Source organism: Dioscorea cayenensis, chromosome 2 (assembly GCF_009730915.1).
Source record: "Dioscorea cayenensis subsp. rotundata cultivar TDr96_F1 chromosome 2, TDr96_F1_v2_PseudoChromosome.rev07_lg8_w22 25.fasta, whole genome shotgun sequence".
NCBI lineage: Eukaryota > Viridiplantae > Streptophyta > Magnoliopsida > Dioscoreales > Dioscoreaceae > Dioscorea > Dioscorea cayenensis.
The window spans coordinates 16579559-16606581 of record NC_052472.1 but is presented as its reverse complement, the minus strand read 5'-3'; the positions used below and the strand labels follow the sequence as shown (position 1 = coordinate 16606581).

Below are 27023 nucleotides of genomic sequence, written 5' to 3'. Positions count from 1 at the left end.
ATAACAAATATGGCTTGCTTTATTTTATATCAATCCAGAAAATATGGATCATTCCAATTAAATTTTGTTTAGTTTATTTTGAGTGAAAATAAAAATAAAAACTAAATTGAAAAAAAAAATTGATAAAGTGAATAAATCATGAATATATTAAAAAAAAAAAATTGAGCACAAACAAACATACAAAACAATGACCATTGTGAGTGGAGTCACAAGCCAACAAATCAGAAAAAACTTTAAAAAAAAAAACAGTATAGAACAGTACAAACTAGAAAACTAGACACAGTTCAAGACCCAAGAAGGCTCTCCATCCTGGGTGCGTGGAAGCCATGGAGACATGTGTCGCCAGTCCAATCTGAGATCTGTGCATCAAGGTCATTCTTGTCATGCTTTTAAGTCAAACGACATTATTTTTTTTTCAATTTTTTCAATCTTAAATATAATTCTAGTCTTACAATCTTAATCAATTTTAATTATTAAATATTAAGAAAATGCTTCTACTCCAAACTATCAACGTCTTTTAACCTCTAACTAAACATTATTTATTTTTTTTATGAATATTAAAAAACATCAAAAAACAAACAAATATGAAGGTGCGTTAATTACAATCGCTTACAGACTTCTTATGGATATATCTCTCATATACTTTAGAGGAGAAAAATCACTCTTTTTCACATAGAGGACCCAAAAGCAAAGCATGTAAGAACTGGTGGATTATACTCCATTCTCTAACCAAACGTTATCATCTTGTATTAATTTTTCTTGTGAAAGAAGTGTACAAGCATGTTTGGAAGAATCTAAATAGGTGTTTGGTTGAGTGATAACGAGATAGGTTAAAAGAATTTTTTTTTTTTTTTGGAAATATTGGTTAGGAGAAAATATTTATTTTAACTGAACAAAATTTGACTAAATTAATATTAATAAAAATTAAATATTGTAAAATTAATATTTTTTTTCAAAATAATATATATATATATATATATAATATTTTAAAATTAATTATTAAATAGGGAATAACGTTATCTCTCGACTAATCATCATATTATAACTATCACTTCCGATTTTGATTAGTCCACCTAAAATATCTAACTTTTAAAATACTTACAAGCGCTTACTTATTAAAAATTTACATATTTTATATAATATTTTTAAATTTAATTAATTTAAAAAAATTACCATTTTACTCTCATCTCCTATCACGTTTCTCTTTTTTCACCAATAAATTCACTAAATAAGAAAAATAATAATAAAATAGCATTTCTCATAAATAGAGATTTGTGGGACATATTTTGGAAAGAAAATATTTAAAATATTAAAATCATAAAATTTGACAAGTCCTTTTGCAATTTAGTAAGGATATGTGTGGATCATAAGAAAAATATTGTACATATTACTCTAAAAAAAAAAAGCAAGCATCACTATCACTCTAGGCTTATATTTTCCCTCAAAACAGTACAACCATGTGACTAAAAAAATAAAGAAAACCATTCAAGATAGCCACCACAATTATCAATCAATCAAAACCATAGTTTGGACACCAAACTAAGACAAAGACTATTTCCCCATCAAAGACTCGTTCAAAAGGTTTGGTTTGCCATGAACTTTCACCAAACAATATTAATTACTTCACAAATGATAAAAGTCTCAAAGTCTTTAAACTTTGATCATTGGATCCCTTGTTCGAGTGGGTTTCATTCCTCCAAGAATTGTATGAAAAATAAGAGACTATGAGGTTGCTAGTCAAGAAGACATGTATTTAGACATGAAACATCGATAGGTTTATTTGAAAATTTTGTTGTATTGATGTTGATTGAGAGTTTTGATTTGAGATTTTCAAAATTTAATTATTTGTGGCGGAAAATTTTTTATAACAAAAAATCACTAGTTGAATAATTAATATGTAGTTTTTAAACTGAATTGAATTTGAATAATATGCATTCATTTATGTATATCATACAAAAGATCATATCAAAGTTGTGGTAGATGATAAAGCATTAATTTTATCATATAATAAAGTTAAATAATAAAATGATCATGGCATGGAATTTATTATTATAGGATTATAGTTATTGATAAATTATTTTAAGTGTACGTAATAAATTTTTATTGTTCATGTGTTAGCCCATCCATATAATAATTTTTTTAAAAATAATAATTACACCACCATAATTAATATATATATTTTTATATATTTATTTTTTTGACATTTAATTGGGGTGATTGTCATCGATTTATCAAGAGAAAAAAAAATTATGATACATGTGCGCTGGGCACGATAAAAACGAATACATGAAGAATCATGGGATAAAAAGGTTAAAGAAATTTCCACTTTTAACAATGACCCGAGAATGAGAATGCAAATTTAAGTTTCGCCACTTGGAAAGCATTATTTGAAAACAAATATTCCATAAGCTATTCATAGCAAAAGCATTGACCAAATAGATACAACCATTTCTTTGGGAAAGGACAAATTTTTTTTGGAAATGAATTAATTAATAAAAGTCTTGTATCTAAGCCCAATTAGAGTTCAACCATGCAATATTCAAGCCTCCTTCTTCTTCTTCCAATTTTATTTATTTATTTATTTATTTTGAAAAATACAAGTAGATCATTAATTAATGCATTAAATAAAGATGAATTGCAACCATAAATCAAAAAAACAATTCAAATAAATAAAGAAATACATAAGAACTAGCATTAATGATCTTATTGACAAAATCATAACTTAACCGACCATTATTTTTTAAAAAAATTTATCAAATGAAAAGTTTGACATTTTTTTTTCTCTTAATGAATATATATATATATATATATATATATTAATATATCAACTTTTGTTTTCCTCAACTTTCTCATGTATACACGCATATTATTTTCATGGCGTCTACATGGCATTACTGAATGCTAAATTACATATATTTCAATAACATTGTAGATGAAATGTATGCAACTATGACATATTTGGCCACATTACTAAGATGGAAAAAATTAATTCTTTCCTAAAATTAATATGGCATAACTTGTCAAATTTGCTATCATGTTGCATTTAAAAAAAAACAATTTCACTTTTTTTTTATTTGTAAAAATTCTAAGAAATATTTTTAAAAAAGTAAAATTATAAAAGTTTATAAAAAAATTGTAAATATTTATAAAAAAAATTATAAATCCTTTTAAATTTTCTCAAAATTTATAAAGAAAATCAAAATTTAAAATTTTGTTTTAAAAAAAACTTTCTAACGTGACAATATTTTATGATGTGCGTCTTGTCACATACAAGTCGACTATTACAAGATACTATCCATTTTGGTATTAAATAGTTTTGTTAAAAAACTAAACATATATATATATATATATATATATATAAATGAATTGCTATACATAAGTGATAGTGACTAAAATAAACTTTATAGGCATAATTTAAAAATAATAATAAATAATGTTAAAATATAAGAATCAAAACCCACCATACGCCATGGCATACGAAATAATAGTCCACTTAATTAAGCAAAATTTAGAAAGTGAGCATGCTGTCCAATTGGATGAATTTAATATAAAGAAGAAAAAACCACATGGGGTTAGAAATGTCAAGGCATCAAATTAAAACTATATATAAATTTTCCATCGTTTCTAGTGAGAGAGAGATTGAGTGACTTGTTTCTTATTTGTGTCAATGCAGTAATTAAGAAAAAAAGAAAAGACTACTGATTTGTTTCAAGAGACCATCAAGAAAGAGAGAGTTTGGCATGCCCAATACAAGCCAAATTTTTCATTTGTTTCTCATATGTGTGTGTGCGCGCGTGAGAGAGAGAGAGGCCCCGGGGACATCAATTTATTAATGATAATATTTGAGAAAAAGAAAAATAAACAAGTCACCAGGTGAGGTCAAATAAACTAAAAATTCAATTTTTAATCTGTGCACACATTGCTAACACCACTCATTGCATTTATTAATAAATAAATAAAATAAACAAGTTAAAGAACTTTGACTTAAGTAGCATCCCCGAAGGTCTACTGCGATGTGTCGAGGGCACAGGGGATATAGTCTGCTGCGTTACAGAATCTTAAAAAACTCTGACACACCATTTAACATGTGGCACCTATTTAAAAAATTAAAAATAAAAATATATCGTAGAAATTTGATAAGAAATCATACAATTTTCAAACATCAAAATGAAAAAAAAAACACTAAGAAATAATAATAAAAATTTTTTCTCACCTATATATATATGAATAAGTTAGTATATTTGCAGTACTTAATTAATGTAAACAATAAAATCATCATATAAAAACTTTATAAACCAACCTAATTTATCACATAAGTTATAAAACTTGTTTTTATATCTTAATCTTAATCATTTTTATTAAGTACACAATTTAATGATTATATAATTGTCAAACAATCCACAACAACCTTCAGAAATAAAATTAGAAACAAGTGAAGCAGCCAGCATTGAAAATAATGCTTCGTTGGATAATATACATATTTAATTCTTATTAACATGCAAATAAAGAATCAGAAATCAATGCATGCAAAGTGAGTTGTGTTGATTGGATAGATACATATAAATACAGAAAGATAGACAGACAGACAGAGAGAGAGAGAGAGAGAGATATCCATCCATTCAATGTTGGACATTTGTCATGGAATCTTTGATTAAAGAAATAGGATGATAACACTAATAATAGAAAGAGAGCATCATCCAATCATTATTTTGAATGGAAAAAAAATTTTAATTTTTTCAAACAATATAATTTTGGATTGACTCTTGATACTATGTGTGGTGAGTTGGAGTTGGTAAGTGTCTATAAACAATCAAAAATATATATATATATATATATATAGTTAAAAATTAAACATAATTAAATCTTGGATCATAATTCAATCTTAGCTTGTTGATTAAGGGGAGAAATGGAGTGTGGAAAAAAATAGTGAAGGTTTGATGTTTCAAAAGACAAGTGTCTTAAAGAGAAGGTTTGTTTAATCTATTTGTTTGTTAAGATGTGATTATCTTATGAGCATTAATAATGGGTTTAAATAATGGACTTCGTATGTAGAATTAAATAAGGGGAGTAGGTATTCACACATGATTTGATTTAGTCATTAATATCTTATTTGACTTGATGATAATTACAATTTTCACATTATATATATCAAAATTTCTTATGTCATTTTTGCATCATTTTCGTACGTGACGGTAGACTTTTCTTTCAATATTATTTTTATTTCAATTTTACAAATAATTTTTTTTCTCTTTTAAACACTCATCCCATAATTTTTTGTGTGTACTAGTTGGAGTTTATTTTTCAAAGTTGGATAGAGGTCATTTTAAGCATTAGAATATAACAAGAATTTTTTGCACCACATTAAATTTTATGCTCAACCATCAATGTTTTGGAAACAGTTTTTATTTTCCTAATTAAAAATTAAAATCTAAAAAAATATAGGTACTTATCAAAGCCATATTACGTGGCTGGTCAAAGAAAAACTAAACCCTTCAAAACAAACAGATGAACATAAAAAGTGGTGCATTTGGACTTACATGTAACTCCAAACGCATCTAAACAAACAGCACCATAGTCTAAAAGAAAAGTATGGAAGTCTAATACTATAGAGCATCTTTAGTTGGAGTTTAATGGGGGTTCAGTAAACGATGTCCATGGAGTGTTTGGTGTTTACCAAACACTCAATGGGTGAGTCCCATTATTATTAATTTTTTTTTAAATTAAAAGTGATGGGATCTGCATCTTTAAATAATTTTTTTAATTTAAATTTTTTAATTTTTATTTTTATTAATAATATTTAAGATTTTATTAAATAATTATAATAGAAGAAATAGTTTAATAGATAAGAGTTTAATGGATTGATTGTGGACCCTATTTTATAATATAACTACTCATTGAAAATAGTTTAATGAGTAAGAATTTAATGGATTGATGAGATGGCATGGCCATCAAACTCTAGAATAATTTAACGATTAAAAATGGCAAGTTTGATAAGACGTGGCGAATAGTATAAATAGTGTGATTTATTCACTTTATCAAATATATATATTGTCTAATTACCCTAAATCTTTTATATGATTTAATATAGATATTAATTAATCATTTTGTAAACAAAATAATTAAGGTAATCTAATACTATATAAATTGCAAGTTTTACATATATTATCTAAGTTTGATTGAACCAAAAACTTATCCTTGTGTATATTTATAATGTGATGCAATCACATTGCAAAATTCTGAATAGTAGAAATTGCGGTAACAATGTTTGGGTTTATAGTCCGATGACATAAGCCCTACTGCAGTATAAATTTTTAAAAACACTAAATTCAAATTTGACTAGAAGCAATAATAGTAACAAATGCAAACTACTAGCATAACCACCACATCACAGGATAAGGACACAAACTAAATAACTAATTTCCGGCATTTGCACACACACCTGACTATACTGCACTTGTCGCATTTGTAACAAAAAAAAATGTTACTATTATATTGTATAATTTAAAATAATGAAAAATAAAAGAAATAATTTTATTTCTTTAAATTGACTCTTAGTCATCATTGATCAAAAGAAAGAGAAGAATTTACAGATGGGTTAGCATTTCTGCTATAAAGAGATTAATTGTACAAATTAAGATATATCAAAAGGACATTTTGTTAAAGGGTGAATATACACAACATTTTTTTTTTCTCATAATTTTCGCATTTCGACTAAAAATACAGGGTTTGAATGCAATGCCTTTTTTGAGAGGTTTCGAATATCTTCTCTTGAAGATTCTTGAGATATTCGAACCAGTTCTTTGATTCCTCCACTTGATATAACATCAATGGTGTTTGCCTCTGCATAATTAACACAATTAAATCAAATTCAATGCAAAAATGTGTAACAATAATAAAACCAAAGTAAGACAGTTAAAAGAAACTGTCAAATAGAGATTTACATAATGTATCTGCAGTAACATGTTATGTAAACTGTTGAAGTACAAAAATTACAGTTATGATGGTTTCTTGCCATTTTTGTTAACATCATGCAAAAATGTGTAACAATAATAAAACCAAAGTAAAAGACAGTTAAAACAAACTGTCAAATAGAGAGCTGCATAATGTATCAACAGTAACATATTTATGTAAACTGTTTAAGTACAAAAATTACAGTTATGATGGTTTCTTGCCAATTTTGTTAACATGCATCATGCACATGAAAGAGTGAAACATATATAACTAATTACATTGTCACAGTATAAGTCTGGTAATCACTTTAAAACATTGTTCTATATCCACAATTTAAATATCTATTTAAGTTTATTACGAAATTATTAAGCTCCATAATCACCGTGGTCCATGCTTTGCAGATGTGTGCATGTGGGATAAAAAGCATATAAATATCAAACAAGAGGAAGAAGGTACCAAGCTAGTATATATTCTGGGATGTTTGTAGAGGACAACTAAAAGAAACAGGAGAAACAACAATAAATTCCACAGAAAAAAACATGGGGTTGTTACATTGGCCATGTAAATTTATAGTTTATTGGATCATGGGCTTCAAAAGTTGTTCCTCATAGCATTGTTTTTTATACCATGGCAATCAATCTAATCATGTGTTGGGAAAAAAATTCAGGAATGGTTACAGGCAGAAATTAGAGAATATGATTGTTCTAGTGATGAAACTATAACTGATAGTGAATGAATGAGTTTAAAATGAATCATAGCACAGTTAGTAATCATGCAATTTAGAACACTAGTGATGGTGTTAGAATAATACCATTCTGAGCCAAATGGCAAAGAGCAAGCTCAATGTGCCGTCTTGTTGAAGTGGAAAATGCTGTAGACTTTTCAACCATCCAAGTAAGTGCACCATCATCAATTAGAAGAGACCTTCCTTTTCTGTGTCCTAAAATTCAATTATATATATATATATATATATGTTTAATAAATTGCTATTGTTTCATAATCATTCATGCAGTAAAAAGACCACAAACAATTTCAAGTCAAGAACTGTTAAAGTTGGTCATAAAGAAAGCGTTCTCTTATAAATCCTACAAATTAACAAGATTCAAGAACAAATGGAGAATGAACTAAATGTGCTAGCACAAGCATAGTATTTTCCGAGGCAAATTCATAACATCAGATAATTTATAGCTAAATTTTGGAACATATTGGACATGTGCAGTACAAAACAACATTCAACATGGCAAAAAGGCCCTTACACGTCATGATACGATGAAAGCAATTAGATATGTTCAAGACAGTTGCTAGACACGGTGCTGAGATGCCTTGTAAGGTTTAACTTAAACTATATGCGTGAATTTATCAAACAAGTTAAGATAGGATAAGAACCTTGACTAATTCCTCGAGATTCACATTTTGCAAAGTTCGCAATGCCTCTTGCAATCTGAGCAATGACATCACTATGCCCACATCTGACCATTCCCATCAGTGCTTTGGTACCACCATCTTCCTTCAACATCGTATGCAGCTTTTCTATAACAAAGATAAACATTGTTGTTGACAAAAAAAGTTCAATAGAAAGAAATGGTTAATTTGATTCATTACTAATATCTTTCTAGAAGATTAATACGGTTTGTTTGTCACCAGAACATCTGTTGTGATGAAATTAATAAATACACTTCAAAATAATACAGGGAAGATGTAATTTTAATTATTTAAACTGATCTTTGCCTGAATGTATCAATTACATCATTTAAACTCAATGAGTATTTAGTTACTTGAAGAATTTATTAAGAAAAGTTCCCTAAAGATTACTGAACATAGCTGGATGCTGGATTCCGTAAAACATGGAAGTAAAATTTTAAAATGAGGAAATAAGTACTAAATGTATGCATAGAGCCACAACGCTAGTAACTGTTATATAAAAAGAACAATTTCCTCAAATTATGGATATTCACCTATAGATGAAGCACTATGCACGATTCCTCAAATGATTGGAAGGCAGCTAAAAGTTGAAAATGCCTATAACAGTTATTAGATCTTCTTCTGAAGCCAAAACTTCTCTGTGATACTAAATTGTTTGTCTGCTTAGGCACAAAACCAAGATACCTTATGTCAGGAAAATATTGCAATAATAGTGAATTTATCAAGAAGAAAGTGAAGAATAAAAAGGACTTATAAGGCTGGCCCATTTTAATAAAAAAAAAAATGTTTCTTTTATGAGCCTAAATTATAAATAAGATATTTTAACAAACTCATATTCTAGTCCATTAGAACAGTATATAAAATAGTGAAAATAGCGCTCTTTGACATACCATTTCCACATAAATTTGCAATTGCACCAGCTACCATTCGAAGAGTCTGAGGGTCATCTGTTCTAGATCCAATATTTGCTAGTAATCGAGCACCACCTTTCCTCATTATCAAGTCTTGATTACTTCCTGAAACAGAAATATTGCAAATTCTTATTAGGTAAGATTGTACTCCGTCCAAACCTTTTTATTTATCACGTTTAAAGCTCTTCTTTATTCCTTTTTACTTGTCACATTAAAAATTTTGTACAGCATTAAATAAATTTTTTTTAATTTACCATTTAATTTAATGCACTTGTACAATTTTCAATAAATAATAATCAACTAAATATTAAATCATATACTCCACTTAGTGGAGTTTTCAATAGGGGTAGTTTTGAAAAGTAATGAAATTTTTTATAAAATTTAAATTGTCATCAACCGATTTACTTAATGAGTGTGAAGTAGATAAATTTAACAAGTAAAAAAAAAGGAGTATAATAAAGTCTTTGGGTAGCATGTGCTTGAAAATTGAAGTACCACTCATTGCCAAGTTTGCTATAGCGCCAGCGGTAACCCGATGGATTGTTGCATCTTGAGAGGACTCCAAAAGCATGAGAAGAGCATCCAATCCTCCTTCTTCAACAATCCTTTCTTGGTTTGAATCTGTAAAATGATGGCAACATGCAAACATACATAAAATTGAATTACAACAGTCCTATATAAAATAATTATAATTTAATTCCATGAATAACCAAAAGCTATTTTACAATAGCAAAATCTTCACAATACTTTTGGTCATACATGACATTGAACCATGGGAAACCTGATTAAAGACCACTTCATATGCATGTTATAGGAAATTACAGTTACATTCGATCACACGTCTCATATCATAATTGCCATATACAAAGTTATATAAAAGGGTAATTCTTGCATAACAGAAAGATCAATGGTCAAAGGTATTTTAAAATCAGCCAAACTTAAAATTTGTCAGGGATCCTTGCAGTAATAACAGAGTGAACATGTTAGGATCAAGGAAGTGAAGGTTGATACAACTTGGTATTAGATACTAGGTTACGTTTGCTAGATGTATATGTATACTTGTATGTATATGCCATCTATTTGTTCTTATATGTAAACACATAGATCATCAATGACATTTGTTCAAGGCACATAGACTTGTCCCACTCTCTCTCTCTCTTCTAACATGGTATCATACTAGGTTTCTTCTTTCTCGGCCGCTGCCGACAACCCCCTCTCCTGACCACTTCAATCTCCGGCCCGACAGTCGCCTTTGGCCATCTCTCCCGCCATCAGCTCTTTCTCCAACCCGGCAGCCGCCTCTGTCCACTCTCTTTTTTGTCTTGCTCTTCCTTGTTTTTGATTAAAAACAGAAGCTTCAGATCCTACCCTCCACACACCCACACCTGACATCGCCCGCCGCCACACCACCGCCCACATGCAACCGCATCTTGGTGCCACCCACGACACAGCCCAACGCCACCATGCTTTGCTGCCAGCACCACAGACGCGCTAGCGCCGCCCCGCACGCTCCTTCCTAACACCCCTTTTCAAATCTCACACTTCACCGGAATCCAGGATTTGAATTCTCATTACAAACAGAAAAAGATACTTGAATTCTCTTTACAAAGACAAAAAAACAATATGCTGGGTTCCACCACAGTTTGAAGAATTTTTCCAAACAAAAAGAGAAAATAAGTTGTGGCCCGGCATATAAAGTTATATATATATAAACCTACAGTTTACAGCGCATTGTCCCCCAAACATTGACTCTACAGTACTTCCACAATAAATCAACAATGACTGAGTTATTAAAAAAATGGATGCTTATGGACCCGTCTTTGTTCGTGCTGAAAAAACCCGCCTCTGTGCTTCCTTCACAGAGGGGTTAGTACTCTCACTAACTCCAGCTTTTCTTCTATGCCTCCGGCATCCTCCCTTACTTACCCTTCACTCCCTCCTGTATTCTCTCGGCCTCCACGGCCGAAACGGACAGTGACTTATTACTATTGTGGTATATTGGGTCACCTTGAGCGTTATTGCCGAACAAAGCAACGTGGCCTTCTACATATCGCTCCCTCACACTTCTTCACCGGCTCCGCCTCTTCATCCAACGCTTCACTCTTTCCATCCCTAGGCACACACTGTACAGGCTTCTCTTGCTCCGTTGTCTCCTACGAATCAACAACTTTTGGCAATATTCCAACAATTCTAACAATGCCATCTGGCGGACTCCACCACCTCCACTAGACATGCGAGTTCGACTCAAATTGTTCCATCCGCTCCAAGTAGTTCCTGTCCTTTCTAGCTTCTTCACTATGGTGCTTCTCTTCACATAACCCCCGATGCCACTCATCTTCACCATTCTCATCCACCATTGTTTATAATCTGTGTTCGCACTGTTGATAGCACACTTCTTCCTGTCCCCTCTACTAGCCATCTCTCATCTAGTGCTTTCTTCATCCCTTCTATTTCTCATGTTCCTCGTTAATCCATAAACCTTATGTCTGTTAGTCAGCTTACTGATTATAACTATTAAGTTATTTTTTATCATACCTCGTGTCGTGTGCAGGATCATAGTGGAACGGTGATTGAAGTTAATCGTCGTTATAATGGAGTTTATGTGTTGAATTCCCTTCACCTTCCATCCTCAGTTGAATCCGTTTATCATTGTTATACTACGGAAATTTCTCATCATAAGTGACATCGTCGTCTTGGTCGCTTTTGTCCTTCTCGTATGGCGTCTCTTATTCGTCTTCGCATCTTAAGAGCTATCTCTCCTCCTGATATAGTATGTTTTGGTTGTAAGCTTAGCAAGCAAATATAGCATCCTTATCCTTTCAATTTCTCAGACTGATGCTCCATTTAAGCTTATTCATTCTAATGTCTGGGGTCCTGCTCCTTTCATATCTAAAGACAGTAATCACTATTATGTTCTTTATTAATGAATACACTCACTTCACCTGACTTAATCTTATGCATTACCGTAGTCAGTTATTATCTATCTATCGCTCTTTTACCACTATGATGCACACCCAGCTCTCTACCTTTATCAAGACCTTTCGGTTTAACTTTTGCGATGAGTACACTTCTCAAGCCTTTCATGATTTTTTATCTTCTAAGAGCACCTTACCTCAATTATCCTGTCCTAGGACTCACTCTCAGAACGGGGTCATTGAATACAAGCATCGTCACATCTTAAAGACAACACATGCTTTTTTTCTTGGAGCTTTTCTCCCTCATTTCTAGGCTAATACTATTATCTCATTAACTTGCAACACTCATCTTCATGATCATAGCCCAGATGAGTGTCTCCATGGAACAACCCCTTTCCTCGGGGGCACTCGCGCGCATTATGATCTTCATGTTTTTGGTTGTCGCTGCTTTATTTTGGTCTCACCTCAATAGCGAACAAAGCTAATTACCTAGTTTGTTTCTTGTGATTTTCCAAAGTATAGCCTTAAGCATAAATGTTATTGTTACTATGATCACGTTACTCATCTACGCATCCCCATGATATCACGTTTGATAAATCCACTCCCTTCTATCATTCTCCTTCTTCCACTGCGTTTATCTCTCTGTCGGTTCTTGTCTTTTCTTTTCACTTCCCCTTCCCCTTCCCCTAAGGATGCTTCCCTTATGTCTTGCTCTCCTCCATCACTCAACCCTCCTCAAAAGCTTCTTACTCACTCCTCTCTCGACTCTTCTCCTCTTTTATATGAAGAATCTCCTGCAGTGTCTTCCCATTCTTTATCTGTTGAGTCTCTTGCAATATCTTCCCTTCTTTCCTCACTTCCTCCTGCTTACTCACCTATTTGTTTTTGCTACCATCATCAGGATCCCGCAGCGTCACCACCTCGGTTGATTTTCTTTGACGCCTCTCCTACTACCGATCCAAAACCTGAGGTATCCTCTCACACTTACTTTTTATATGATCACTTTACCTTACATCCCCCTGACCATTATGCCTCTATCAGCACCAATGCTTTAGATGCCTTTGCCTTGGATACTTACAGGCAAAGTTTAAAAAGGCGAAATGCGTATTTGAGGCGTTTTGCTTTTATGAGGCGAAGCGTAAGCCTCGAGGCGGTCCAAGACGTAAGCCTCAACAAAAAACTGAAAATTATAAATAATAAATTAATAATTGATAAAATAGGATTGGAAATAATTATCAATTATCATTAAAAATAATTATTTATATAATAACTTATCAAGAAAATATTTTTAAATAATTTGTAGATAATTAATAAAGAATTATAGTTAATTTTTATTAATCATTAGTGTTAAATTAATATTTAAATTATACATATTTTTAATAATTTTAATAATTTTTATCTCTTAAATACATATTTTTAAAAATTTTTGTAATTAAAATATATATGGACTAATCTCAATCATTATTAAAATATATAATTATTTTAGAATAATCTCATGATTTGATGATGGTTAAGAAAACCCTAGCTTCTAATGTAAAGTTTCTTTTCTTTCATCCCATCCATCCATCGCCGTCACAATCGAAAGTCACCACCGCCAACTCAAAGCCATCCTCCCACCACTGGCATCTTCTTTTCACCATCATCTGAATTCTCACCGGATTCCTCAATCACCACTTTCTTATCTTTTCTTCATGGGGTGTACGCCTCTTCCTCCTCGAGGTGATGAGCCTCGAGGCGGAGCGCCTCGCCATGTTAAGGCGTAGGTTCCGCCACCGGCCATAGGGGCATGCGTCTTGAGGCAAGCAACCAGCGCCTCGCCTTGAGGCGCGCCTCAAGGCGTACGCCTCGTTCGCCTTTTTAAACCATGCTTACAGGGAAACGGTTCAGTTATTTGAGTAGTGAACTACAATTGCAAAAGAACTTAACGCCTTATATTGAACTCACATAGGATCTAGTCTCTCTTTCCGCCCATGTTATTCCCATCACCTATCGCTAGATCTACCAAGTGAAACCCCATTCTAATGGGTCTTTTGAGCTTTATAAAGCGCATCTAGTTGCTTGTGATTTTTAGCATGAGTATGGCCACGACCATGAGAAGACTTTTGCCCCAATGGCTCACATGCACATTGCACGCACATTAGTTGCTTTGCAACTATTCGTAGGTGGGTCCTTCATTAGTTTAATGTGAAGAATGCTTTTGTTCCCGAGGACTTGAAAAAGGATGTTTACATGACTCCTCCTGGCCTTCAAGTGGCTCCGGGGTCTGTCGCCTTCGCCGCACTCTTTATGATCTTAAACAACCTCCACAGACCTAGTTTAAGCAGTTCAACACAGTAGTTTAGGCTACCGGTTTCACTGCGTGCATACATGATCCAACAGCCTTAGTTCATTCTTCTTCTCAGGGCCGAACCATTATTTTTTAGTATGTGGATGACATGATTCTTACGAGTGATAACTCTACTCACATTAGTACATTACCTTTGTGAAGCAGAAGCTGTGTGAGACCTTGATGACTGATCTAGATCTGCTTTGTTATTTTCTGGATATCGAGATCACTTCTCATCCTCCTGATGACTACTGTCTGTTTAAGCAGCATTACACTCAAGATCTATTTGCTCACTTTAATTTGACTAATACCCGTACTACAGTTACACCAATAGAACTACATTTACAGTTTCATGCTTCTAATGGGATTCCCTTATCTGATTCTTCTCTCGCTATCGACATCTGGTTGGCGGCTTGGTCCACTTAGCTATCACCCGTCCCGACATATTTCATACATTTCATATTTTTTCAATCAGTTTGTTGCGGTACCCACTTCTGTTCATTATATTCATCTTCTTCGAGTGTTGTAGTATCTTTGTGGCATTGCATCACGTGGTCTGTTCTACCTTTGCTAGTCTACTCTTCAGTTGCATACCTATTCTGATACTATCTCCGCCAATTCTCCTAATGATCAAGTATCTGTCACCAGTTACTGTATCTTTCTTAAGTCTTCGCTTCGTTTGTTTGGAAAATCAAGAAATAAACTACTGTTGCCAAGTCTAGTGCTGAGGTTGAGGTTCATACTTTGGCTTCCACCGTCTAGGAGATACTCTGGCTTCATTCGATCTTACAGGACTTTGGTGTACTACTTCCTTCTTCCATTCCTCGTCACTATGACAGCACTAGCGCTCTTCAAATTAATGCAAATCCGGTCAAGCATAAGCTGACCAAACACATTGGTATAAATGTTCACTTTACCCGATGCCATATACATGCCCAAACAATGGCACTTCACTATCTTCCTAATGAAGTCCAGATGGCTGATTTCTTCACCAAAGCGCAGATGCATGATCAACATTTCTTCATATTATCCAAACTCAAAACTTACAATCCGTCATAAGTTTGAAAGGAAAGGAGTGTTAGATGTCTATGTATACTTGTATGTATATGATATCTATTTGTTCCTATATGTAAACACACATAGATCATCAATGACATTTGTTAAAGGCATATAGACTTGTTCCACTCTCTCTCTCTCTCTTCTAACAAAGTTCATGATAAAAGGGCAAGGAGTAGTTTGAAAAGTAGTTTGAAAGAGCTATTCCCCATTTCCATTCCTAAATTATCTCAATCCCTAATATCACAAAATGATAATTGTTTGTTTGGAACTTCTATTACAATGAATCATCAATTAACCCACTTCTTGGAAAGAACTGACCTATAGTCTGCGATATGGTCTTATTTTGGGCCAAGCCAGACAGACCTGATAAGACGTCTGATTGGTCCAAAAAATTCAGAACAGAAAAAAGCTATCTTTTGTGACCAATTCATACCTATAAGTGGCAAGGTTTGCACATAATAAAGACAGATTAACATGAGTATTACCTTCAGCAGCAAGGTTTGCAACCACCTTGACAGCATGTATCTGGACATTCAAATCTTCAGACTTCAACAGAGTTAAGACATTTGAAAGGCCAACTGAAAAGGTAATAACTAACATGCATATTAGCGGAGTAAGCAAGAATTATATGAATCAGAGCATTGTTCCTAGATGGAAAGAAGCATGCCTTCATCAAATATTTTGGAGATTTTTGCCTTTTGACTAGACAAGGTCTCCCTTGGCTTGTTAGACTTCGATAAATTCATTGAAGCGGTGAGAGTTGATGTATCTCTATTCAAACTATCTGATAGATATTGCATTTTAGCCTACAAAAGTGGGAAACATTAGTGAGAAATCTTGAAAACAAATATATTACAGGGGAAACTAATCTAAAGGCAATTTTTCATAAGCATGGTAGTTACCTCAGGGCCCATGGTGTCATAAGGCAAAAGCTTTTTGACTTGGGCAAGCTCATCTTGTAGACATTTTCTTTTCATTTCTCCATTGGACAACTTCTCTTGAGAAGTTATAAGCTCTTTATTCAGATATTCCTAAGGTTTTATAGTTTTTATGAGTTTTCTAAGACAGCAAGAAATAAATAATGAACACTAACAACTAAGGTAAATATAAAGATTATGATTTTATTTTTTTGTCTCAACAATATGCAATTCAGTATAGAACACAACTTAGACACAAGAAAGCTGCACCATCAATTGAATAACATTTATGAACGTATCAGATACACGGCAATCAGCTGAGAGTTAGAAACATACAGTAGCAATGTTTTGGGTATACAAGAATGATTAACAATTGTACCTTTTCTGATGCAAGTTTCTTGTTTTCCAATCTTAGAGACTGAACTTCAATAGTGGCCTCTTTATTTAGTGTGGATATCTTATCCAAATTCAAAGTAAGCTCTTCAAAGTCATTCTGCAACATCTGAGGAATGCCCATGAATGAGCATATTAGACAATATAAGGCAAAAGCAATTGAACAAAATAAGAAATCAGAAATCTGAGGAATGGCCATCATGAATGAGTGTGTTAAACCATATAAGACAACAAAATGAGTAAAATCAGAGATCAGAGATAGAAGTCAGAGTCCCTTCATATGAGAAACTAAATTTAATGGAAAAATTATAAAGCCAGTAGAAAAGGGGCTTTACAAAAGCAAGATTGTTATAAAGAAGTAGGTAAACTTCAACTCTTAAGCTTTGCGAAGAAAGAGAGACCAGTTTGCAGATAGAAGTGAATCAATTATCCTGTTCATAAATTTTTAACCATTGTAAATAGGTGCTACAGTCTGTTTTGAGCCTGAAACTTGAATAATTACCAATTGACTGGGGAAATTCACATTCGTAACATAAACTAAATAATTTTTTTGAATATAAAAGACGAATTTCTCTAAAAAGCTAAAGGAATTGCATGATACTTTGCACTGTGATACACATCAACTTTCTATGCAGATTACATAAAAGATTTGAATAAACAGCTGCTAGAACCACAGTCTGAATTCTAAAATCTAAAGCACAAATTTGAGCATTTTATAACTCGGTTTTGAACTAAATAGGCCACTACTAGTTCAAATTAGGCTCATAGGTGGTGGGGCATCTAATTCAGCGATTTTAATCAAAGGGCACATGTGATGTCATTTTATGGTTTGCTCCAAATGGCAGAGATTTGCTGAAGATAGACAAATTTACCTTCAAGGAATCTTTTGCACAAGAAACAAAAAATTGTAGCTAATATGGACTTACATTCTGACTCAAATAAGAAAGGATGATATCTTGTAAATTGATTATATTAAGGGGATAATTTTCCAGAAGAAATATGTCAAAATTAGAAATTTGCTTTCCAATCTTGCCAAGATGTCCCAAGAACTAGAAATAAAGCATTAAAAAATGGACCAATTTTTCTTAGTAATCTATTGGGATGTCATCTACCAATGAGATTAAAGAAAATGTAACCTAAGAGTAGAGTAGGGGTGGTTGTCAGCCAATAGAATCCATAGTTTTACCATGAGTGCTCTTTCATTATTGCTCAGCTTCTGTGTCACTGTATTTAGCTCTTTCTCCAAACTTATGGCAAGAGAGTGCTCATCTTCTAGTTTCTTGATTAATTCTGCTACCTTGTTCTCATACATCTGAGTAGTGTCTGCTTGTACTTTCTGATAAGAAGCATTTTTGAGCTGGTGCTGCTACTGACAATGAAAGAACTGATTAGCTTAAACTCCAAACAGAACGATAAATATAAATTTTTAGAACAGAATAGGCATACTATATATATCTAACCATGTTGTACATCTCATACATGGTTGGACATCTGCATAAGCAGCTAAAATACAAATACACTGAGATGTCTGTTCAGATTCCATGTTTTTATATTCAATCAAGTGATCAACCAACTGTAACTCCAGCAACATCCATTTTACATTTAGGTCATTTAGTAACTATTGCTTACTGGGTATTTGCATGATTTTATAACATTGTCAACAAACAGAAAATAACTTCAATTATAAAAATAAAATTAAATTAAATTAAACTATAAAAAAACAAACAAACATTACCTTTTCTTGCTTTAAACACATTTCCAATCGAAAAATTTCACCACTCATCAGATCATTTCGGCCCTTCTGTGTATTTAACTCCTCCATTAATTTTTTGATTTCGACATGTAATTGAGATTTTTCCTTCTCTAAGCACTGCAAATAAATAATGATAGAATAAATTCACATATTGGTATAGACTAAGATTTCACAATGTTCTATTTCTCATCTTCCAAACTCATGCCAAAAAAGTGGGACAAATCAAAACATGTTGTTAGACAGGAATAATTCCAAGATGGTATCTTTTTTGAGGTTTATATATATTGTATAATTTGATAAACAAATTACATTTTTGCAAAAATATATATATATATATATAATATAAAATAAAATTGATAACAATTATAAATATAGAAGAATATCAGACAGATAGACGTCCTTCCTGAAATGCACTACTGATCATAGAAGCATTCTGCAGTTAGTTTTCATAAACTTTTCATGGACCATGTGAGCCAATTTTTGCAAAGCATGATGCATTTTGAACAACCAACATGTTGCAAATTTTAGGGTAGTATTTGTTTTGAAAATCCTATAAAAAAATATCGTAAATCAGAAAGTTTTGGCCAGTATAAGATGAAATTTGGAATCACTACTACTCTATAATACCTAAATTATATTGACAAGGGTAGATCTTCTTTGAACAAAGCATGCAATGCTTAACAAGAGAATCAACATGGTTTCACTGTGAATAGTACAGACAACAGGAAGCTACGCAGAATCCAGGAGAACTCGCTCCTACTCAATAATCGATCAGATGAGGATTGATCATTACCTTCTTTTAATTGTTCATGGTTGTGGAGATAATATCCAAGGAAATTAAAAATGTTTATCAAGTGAAGCAAAGGCCTGATTTGAATGCGTGGATATTTAGATTTAGAACTATGTAATTGTGGGCTTCTTCTGTGACACTGATTTTAATGTTCATTTGTAAGAACTCTGAATAAAAATAGTTCATTAATATATAAACAATATTCATACACAAAGACAAAAAGGGAAAAAAGATCAAACCAGCTAGTGTAAATTATCATTATGTGACTTATGTCATAAATGAAACAATCTATGACTAAATCTAGGGGTAATGAAAAGGCACTGTTCAACTCGCAGCTGGCAAAACTGATGCTGACAGTAAGCATGGCTACTCAAAAACACTAAAAGTTTGTCATTAATGATATTTTCTATTATAAAAAGAGATAAAAGATAAAAGAAAATAAAAGAAAAAACGTACCTCATATTTATTAGCAAAATTTGTCTCAGCTTCGGACAAGGTGTTGAGCTCTTTCAATTTTATTTCCATCAAGTCTCTCTCAGCATCTCTGAGCTTCTTCTGTTCATTTATCTGTGACTTAAGAAGCTCCACCTGATCTTCAGCTTCAGATAATAATGCTTCATAATCTTTGAGTTTCTTCTCCATCTGCTCTTTATCATCATCTCTGAGTTTCTTTTGTCTATCAACCTCCAATTGGAAAATATCAAGCTGATTTTCTGCTTCAGCTAAATGGGTTTCACAGTTCTTAAGTTGCTTTTCCATCTCCTCTTTCTCATCATCTCTAAGTTTCTGCAATCTCTCCACCTCGGAAGTAAGACTGTCAACCTGAGATTCAAGCTTTCTGCAGAGTCTATCATAATCGATTTCTTCCTTCAGTTTTATCGTGTTAACCACTTTCATTGCCTGAAATGATTATAACTTTATAAAGTCAATCAAACAAAATTCTCAGGATACAAATTGAAGAAATCCAATTATAACAAAACAAAGCCAATCAAACAATTATAACTACGTTAACCCAATTTCCGGTTCAGGAACAGTACTTTATTTATAATTTAGCCATATATAAAAACAATACCTAAATTCTAGGACAGTAGGACGTACTAAACATGTAGGACTGAAAATAAAACAACACAAACTTTATTATGGCAAAAAGAGAGGATTTTCAAGACCAACGATCAAAAATGTGCCATCCCATCACAGTACAAAGGGGAACACAAACTTTATTATGGCAAAAGAGGATTTTTCAAGACCAACAATAAAAAAATGTACCATCACAATACCAACTGCGTATACACTAACCCTTTGCCCAAATGCAATTGTGCTCGCTGTTTCAGAGTAGTGTCTGGCAGATGGCCCAACTGTTATAACTAGGGATGTCCTTGCTGTGCCTGCACACTTGGAAGGTATCAGAATGAGATATTTCATGTTTCAACTGCAGAATATAAGAACGCCTGTGTCTATTTTATTGAATACAAAAAAAATTAAAGCTGATGATTACAATTAATAATATAACAGGAAGATACCTCCAAATGAATCACGAAGCAGCCTTGTAAGCTTTGAATCTCTTGTTGGTATATGAGGACTGTTTTCTGCTAATGCATTGATGCACTTCCCAAGAGACGTGAGAGAAAGATTAATAAATTTAGCCTCCTCAAGCATGTGCCCTTCACTACCTATAAAATAGGTCATTATATGCTATGACTACAGATCAGGCAAAAAGGTCAGTAATTCATGATATACTTTTGGAGTCATCATGACATGCAAAGGTTTCACAGGCATCATTATAATATGCAATCTAACCTAGTACCTTTCAAAGGCCTTGCAAATTATGGTCACCAGGTTTATGTTTGAAAACTGTCGTTTATTTTCTGCCTTATGTTGTCAAGACTCATCTGATCCTATAAATTTGATATAAATTATCCTCAAAGTCATAAAGTCAGCACGCTGATATGAGCATTGATTCTTTTTACATTTTAGGGTAAAGGTTAAATCTATGAGTAACTAGTAGTCCCATATTAGTTAATTTAGTTTCAATATATAGGTGTTGCCATATTTTTGGCAATTGGCAAGTTAAAAAGGCTGACAAATATAATGGATGTATTGGAGTAATTAAAAGTCACACGTTGGTTAATACAGTAAATTTGGATTTGAATACATATGTTTGTGTCTCTCATGCTATCAGCTTATCTTTTGGTGTCAAATGAAGCCCATACGATAAATGTTGGTTTGCATCTGACAGAATCAATTCAAAACCAGAGAGATATCAAAAAATTTGAGTAGGTTCCAAATCAACTTGACAAGTTCTTGAGCATTGCAGTGAGAAGTATGAGAGGAACAAAAGGAAACATTCAAAAAGAAGCTTAGCACTTGTTTTGTTAAGAGTGAAGAGAAACTGAAAAAACATAAGAAAATTCAGATGATAATGGGAAGGAAGAGACCAAGACAGTTTTCTTATATAAGGACTACTAAAAAATCAACTGAAAAGATTGACTCAGTAGGTTTTATTAGAGTAGCAAATAAGTCCCACATAGGTTAATTTCGTAGATATGGATCTGAATATGTAAGCATGGTCACTCATATATTAGGTTAAGCTATTTGGTTGAATTGAATACAGATAATATGTTTGATTTGCATCAAACCTCTAGGAAAGCTATAATGCAGCACTTTAGACGATATCATACACAAAACAATGGACGGCACATGCTCTCTCAAGCATCTAAGTATCAATCATGTGATCAAATACCAATCCAGGTGTCATAAATTCCAGAAGAACTAAAAGTTTAATATCTTCTTCATGGGTATAACATGTAAAATGATTAACATTCTTTTAAAACAAGTAAAGCTCATTGTGTGATAGCCTCAAATGATTAAATAAACACTACTGCTATCCAAAATCATAGTTTACACATTGATTCCAAACGTAGGCCAAGAACAATCAAATGAGAGATCTGACAAGGCCCGAAGGGATATTACCAAAAATTTATGGCATTTAATACTACAGCAAACAGGATAGGACAAAGAGTACTCAAGCATGAACCAACTGTAGGATTAAGTGGACAATGTGAGCAAGAGACTAGAAAAATTTTCATGAACTGAAACATCCTGAGCTCAAAATTATTTCATTATTCAGTTTAGACATTTTCAACTTAAAATGGAAAAGTGCTCATAATGTGTGATAAATAGATGATGATTCTCATATTCTCTGACTATCTAAGACATGGAAAGATGAATTATGGTAGATACAAAGTTAAAATTTAGAAAATTTACCAGACTTATCTATTCTTTCAGACCCTGCGAGGTCAACCATGAGTAATTTACTTTTCAAGATCATTGACACATGTTGAGAAGAAATACTTCGATCTGTATCATTTCCTTGAGAGACCTCAGTTTCATCTTTTATTTTGGAAGACCTTTGGACATGAACCTGCATGACCCAGACAAGTGAAAAAACAGAAATATATCTATAGGTCAAACTATGACAGTATAACTCTTAATTAGGTAAACCAACCATTAGAATTGCATGACTTCTAGAAGATTCAGTGTTCAGCTTAGTATTTGCTGCATGTCGATTTGCCTCACCAATTTGCAGAAGTTCAATAAATTGGCCAAGGTTCCTAATTTCAACTATAGCAAGACCAGGTAAGGAAACTTCACCCGTCTTTGGATCCTCAACAATTGGAATATTGATCTTTTCAGGTGCCAATAGATCTTGAACTGATTCTAGATATAGCTAATAAAAGAATGGAAAAGACTAAGTCAGTAAATTATTGGTAAATGTAATGAACAGACATAATCAATGTGCTTAATGGCATTAGCAAATAGAGTTGCCAGTTACTATTAAGCTACATTTACTGTTCTAACCTAAGATGGAATAATCTGTATGCACACAATGTAGATCATGGGAAAAAAAAAACGCCTCAAGTAGCCTCTTCCTGGACCAAAATAGAAGGCACTTTCTTACATAAATATTTTAGGACCTTAGCATCTAAAGGTTGAAAGCTGAATGCCATTTGTAGAGAACAAGATACAAACAACTTTTTGTTATTTGGTCATTAAGGTGTCTGACCTATCAGCTTATATTTATATAAATTCACGAAGGATAGCCATAGCATGAGTCAGTATGCATTTTCTAAGGTAAATGGACTTGTCACTTTGCCAACTTGTATCAGAACTAAAGATAGCATCACGCTCTGGCCTAAAGTGATTTTGACAAACTGGTACAAGAATCAATCAGAAATTTTATCAAGAAGGTAATCAGACACTCAAACTACTAAGTTTGCACAACAGCCTATAACAGAATCTGTAAACGACCTGTGCTTTTGAAACCTCAATTATTATATTTTGGAAGCTGGGAACCAATTGCTGCACAGAGAATTATTGACATACTTGCACGTAGGAGACAGATACAGTATCAAAAGCAGGAGAGACATCAGCAAGAATATCCTCCAAAGCTCGGACAATGATACCACGTTGAGATGCGTCATTTTTCCCAAGTTGACCAAGAGTAAATGTTTTCCCTGTACCTGTTTGACCATAAGCCATCACAGTCCCATTATACCCATTTAGGACACTCTGCAAAAGATTACAGATAATTAACTGTCTCAAAAAATGAATCAGAACAACAGTCAATCAGGATATCAATACTTTAGATGCTTTATCCTATGATGCTCCTCAGATACTGCATAGCTTATGAAGAGAATATGATGCATATAAAATATCAACTTATAATATGGCAGATAAAAATCATATTTAAGAGGTGGTAGTTTGCATACCTTGAGTGGTCAACATTGAAATTTGCTCGTGAAGCATGATTACAATTTGAATGTTATCACATAAAAAACAAGTGTGCTAATAGATAAATAATGAGTCCACGGCAAATAACATGCTAAAACAGTTTCCCTAAAAACAATCTTGGAGAACTAATATGTATTAATATTTTTAGTATGATATTCTAAAAGGCAAAATGAGCAAATGTCAATCTCCATCCTCCATCTACAACAAATGATATAAATTGACACTTATCAAGCATTCTAAATTCAATATTTAGCTATATTTAATAAATTAGGCATGTTATTTTTCTTTTGCTCCGCACTCCCATTTTTTTATTTTCTTTTCTCTTCTTTTGTCATCAACCTGCTGTTTCACTTCTGCACTTTTACAAAAATTATGCATCCGAGAATATTAATAGATATTCTATTTTTATGCCAATGGTCAGCTTCCAAGCTCCCACACCCAATCAAAAAATTACTCAGTACCAATTGAAGACAATGAAAATATTGAAGGACTGGCACTTTAAACCAATGAAATTCTAATAGCATGTACATCATGGCATCCACTTCATGGCAAACTTTCATTTGTTGCTAATTTCTTATTGATCATATGGGATTTAGCTTTCAATTTCAGTAAGCATAAGCGTGCATATGATACCCCAACCTACAATTTTTGAGCATAAATGGTCAGCACTGGAATTCCTAAAATATTTAAGATATTGGGAAAAATTCAGATAGTTTACTTCCATCAAAGATCAGCCATTTACCTCCACTACAGGCTTTGCGACTGCTTCATATACACGTTTTTGAGAAGCTGTTTCAGTGAAAACTTCATCAAATCTATAAGACTCAGAGATCCAGTTATTTTTCCTCAACTTTAACCTCCTCAGCTGCAAGTAACAGAACCATGCATTTGTTATTAAAGAAATACAAGAATCCTTGAACCGCTTCTGCACAAAGCTTAATTAATTAAGATGATATACTCCTCGTGCTAAATTAACACATTGTTAAAGATTTTATATCACTGGAATCCGTACCTCAGGCTGTAATTCAACAGAGTCTGTAAAATCTGATTCCCAAAGAAGATCATCAGCATTCTTTGGTCGAAGCCTAACAGCTACTCTCACTCTCCCAGATTCTGTGACAAGAGTAAAAAGTTGTTAGTGTATTGATCTTTATTACAACTTCTTATAGCTCAGCCATCAAACAATGTAAAAAGTGCTGATAGCTTTAAACACGTTTTGCATAATGTCCAAATGTTTGCCCTTACTATGACTCATCAACCTAACGTCGCTGAGTCCAACATAGAACACAAATTCTCCTATTCACAAAACTACTCCAATGAACCATCTCTCTGAACTTCACGTGGCATGGTGATGACTGATGGAACAGAGGCTCATCCCCTAATAATGAACACATTGACCAGTGTCTCTTATAAGCTACTAGAGCTAATATAATAATGATCAACGCAAAAAATTCAACCAATTACCAATAGAAAACAATCTAATAAGATAGTAAAAGCCATCAGCCTTCAGCCTTCTAGAATCCCAAACATTTTCAAGCCACATGCGACAGCGCAACAAAAGTTCAATCTTTTCCAGAAAATTCTCCAAACATAGAGATCACAAAGCGCTCCCCTTTGCCAATAGCATTAAACCCTCAATTGGCTCAATTAGGAAACCAACAAAAACTCATCCAAACGCCCAGAACCCCATCACCAGCAATTATCAAACCATAACTTGCATACATGGCATAAATTTCAGATTAAAAAAAACGCAATTCGAATTTAATAATAAAAGAAAAAAAATCAATCTTTTCCAGCCTATTCCCCAAACAAAGAGATCACAAAACCTTCACCTTTCCATCGATTACCCCGCACACACGTAGAACCCAATCACCAGCAATTATCAAGCCATAGCTTGCATTCATAACATAAATTTCGAACAAAACAAAACGCAATTTGAATTTAAAAAAAAAAATCAATTTTTTCCAGCCCATTCCTCAAACAAAGAGATCACAAAACCATCACCTCTCCCCCCATTACCCTGCACACCGATCGAATCCCATAGACCAAAAACAACAAAATAAGATAGAAACACACCTTCATCATCGTCAAGAGAAGCTCGAAGGCTCTGAGCGACGGAACGCTTGACAGTGCTGGGCCGAGAGCGGACAGTATGGCCGCCGGCCCTGACGGCAACAGGGATCGGCCGGTCTCCACGCAGAGAGGCCCGAGCCGACGCCATTGGGGAGAGATTGAAGCCCTCGTTGGAAAGGGAAAGGGGATGAAGAGAGCTTGGAAGAGAAGGACGAAGAGGCCGGCACGATCGTTACAAAAGATTTATTTATTTGCGAATATAAAAAAAATGGAGGGAAGTGAACGTCTCGTTTCCCGCCTTTTTTTAAAAAAAAAATTTTGTCTGATTGTGATCTGGAGTCTGGACGGCAACTTTTCAAAATGTCTCGGGATATGGATTATGTTTTGGGATTTGGATTTTTTTTGAATTATTGGTTTTTTGTGTGCGGCTATGATCTGGTGGGAAAAATATGAAGTCATTGGATTTAAAAATTAAAAATCTAGGTGACTAGGACATATAACCATTGGATGTGCCAAATGTATTAATTTGTCTCACATATTAAAGTTTGAGGAGTTATTAAATTATTATAATTTGTGCACATTATTGTATATACATGCCATTTTGACGATTTTCTTGTGAGACGACACTTATTATTTTTATTGAAATATAAAAAAACCATCTATTTATATTGTATAAACTATGGCCAATGATTAAAAGTAAGAGAGAACTGAGAGAGTAAGTG

General features: G+C 33.1%; 1 protein-coding gene across 1 annotated transcript; it reads right to left on the bottom strand.

The window, feature by feature from the left end:
- Positions 1-6554: 6554 nt before the first annotated feature.
- Positions 6555-26507, bottom strand: LOC120280202 (kinesin-like protein KIN-UC). The gene is made up of 20 exons (XM_039286975.1): positions 26305-26507; positions 25241-25341; positions 24971-25093; positions 23821-24006; positions 22943-23164; positions 22702-22858; positions 20958-21107; positions 20734-20822; positions 19894-20337; positions 18630-18764; positions 18081-18260; positions 16881-17003; positions 16487-16615; positions 16252-16390; positions 16070-16162; positions 9780-9905; positions 9264-9389; positions 8338-8481; positions 7763-7891; positions 6555-6840 (listed from the first exon to the last, which is right to left on the bottom strand). The coding sequence occupies exons 1-20, from the start codon at positions 26447-26449 to the stop codon at positions 6692-6694; spliced, it is 3090 nt and encodes a 1029-aa protein (XP_039142909.1). The 5' UTR covers positions 26450-26507; the 3' UTR covers positions 6555-6691.
- Between the last annotated feature and the right edge of the window lie 516 nt (positions 26508-27023).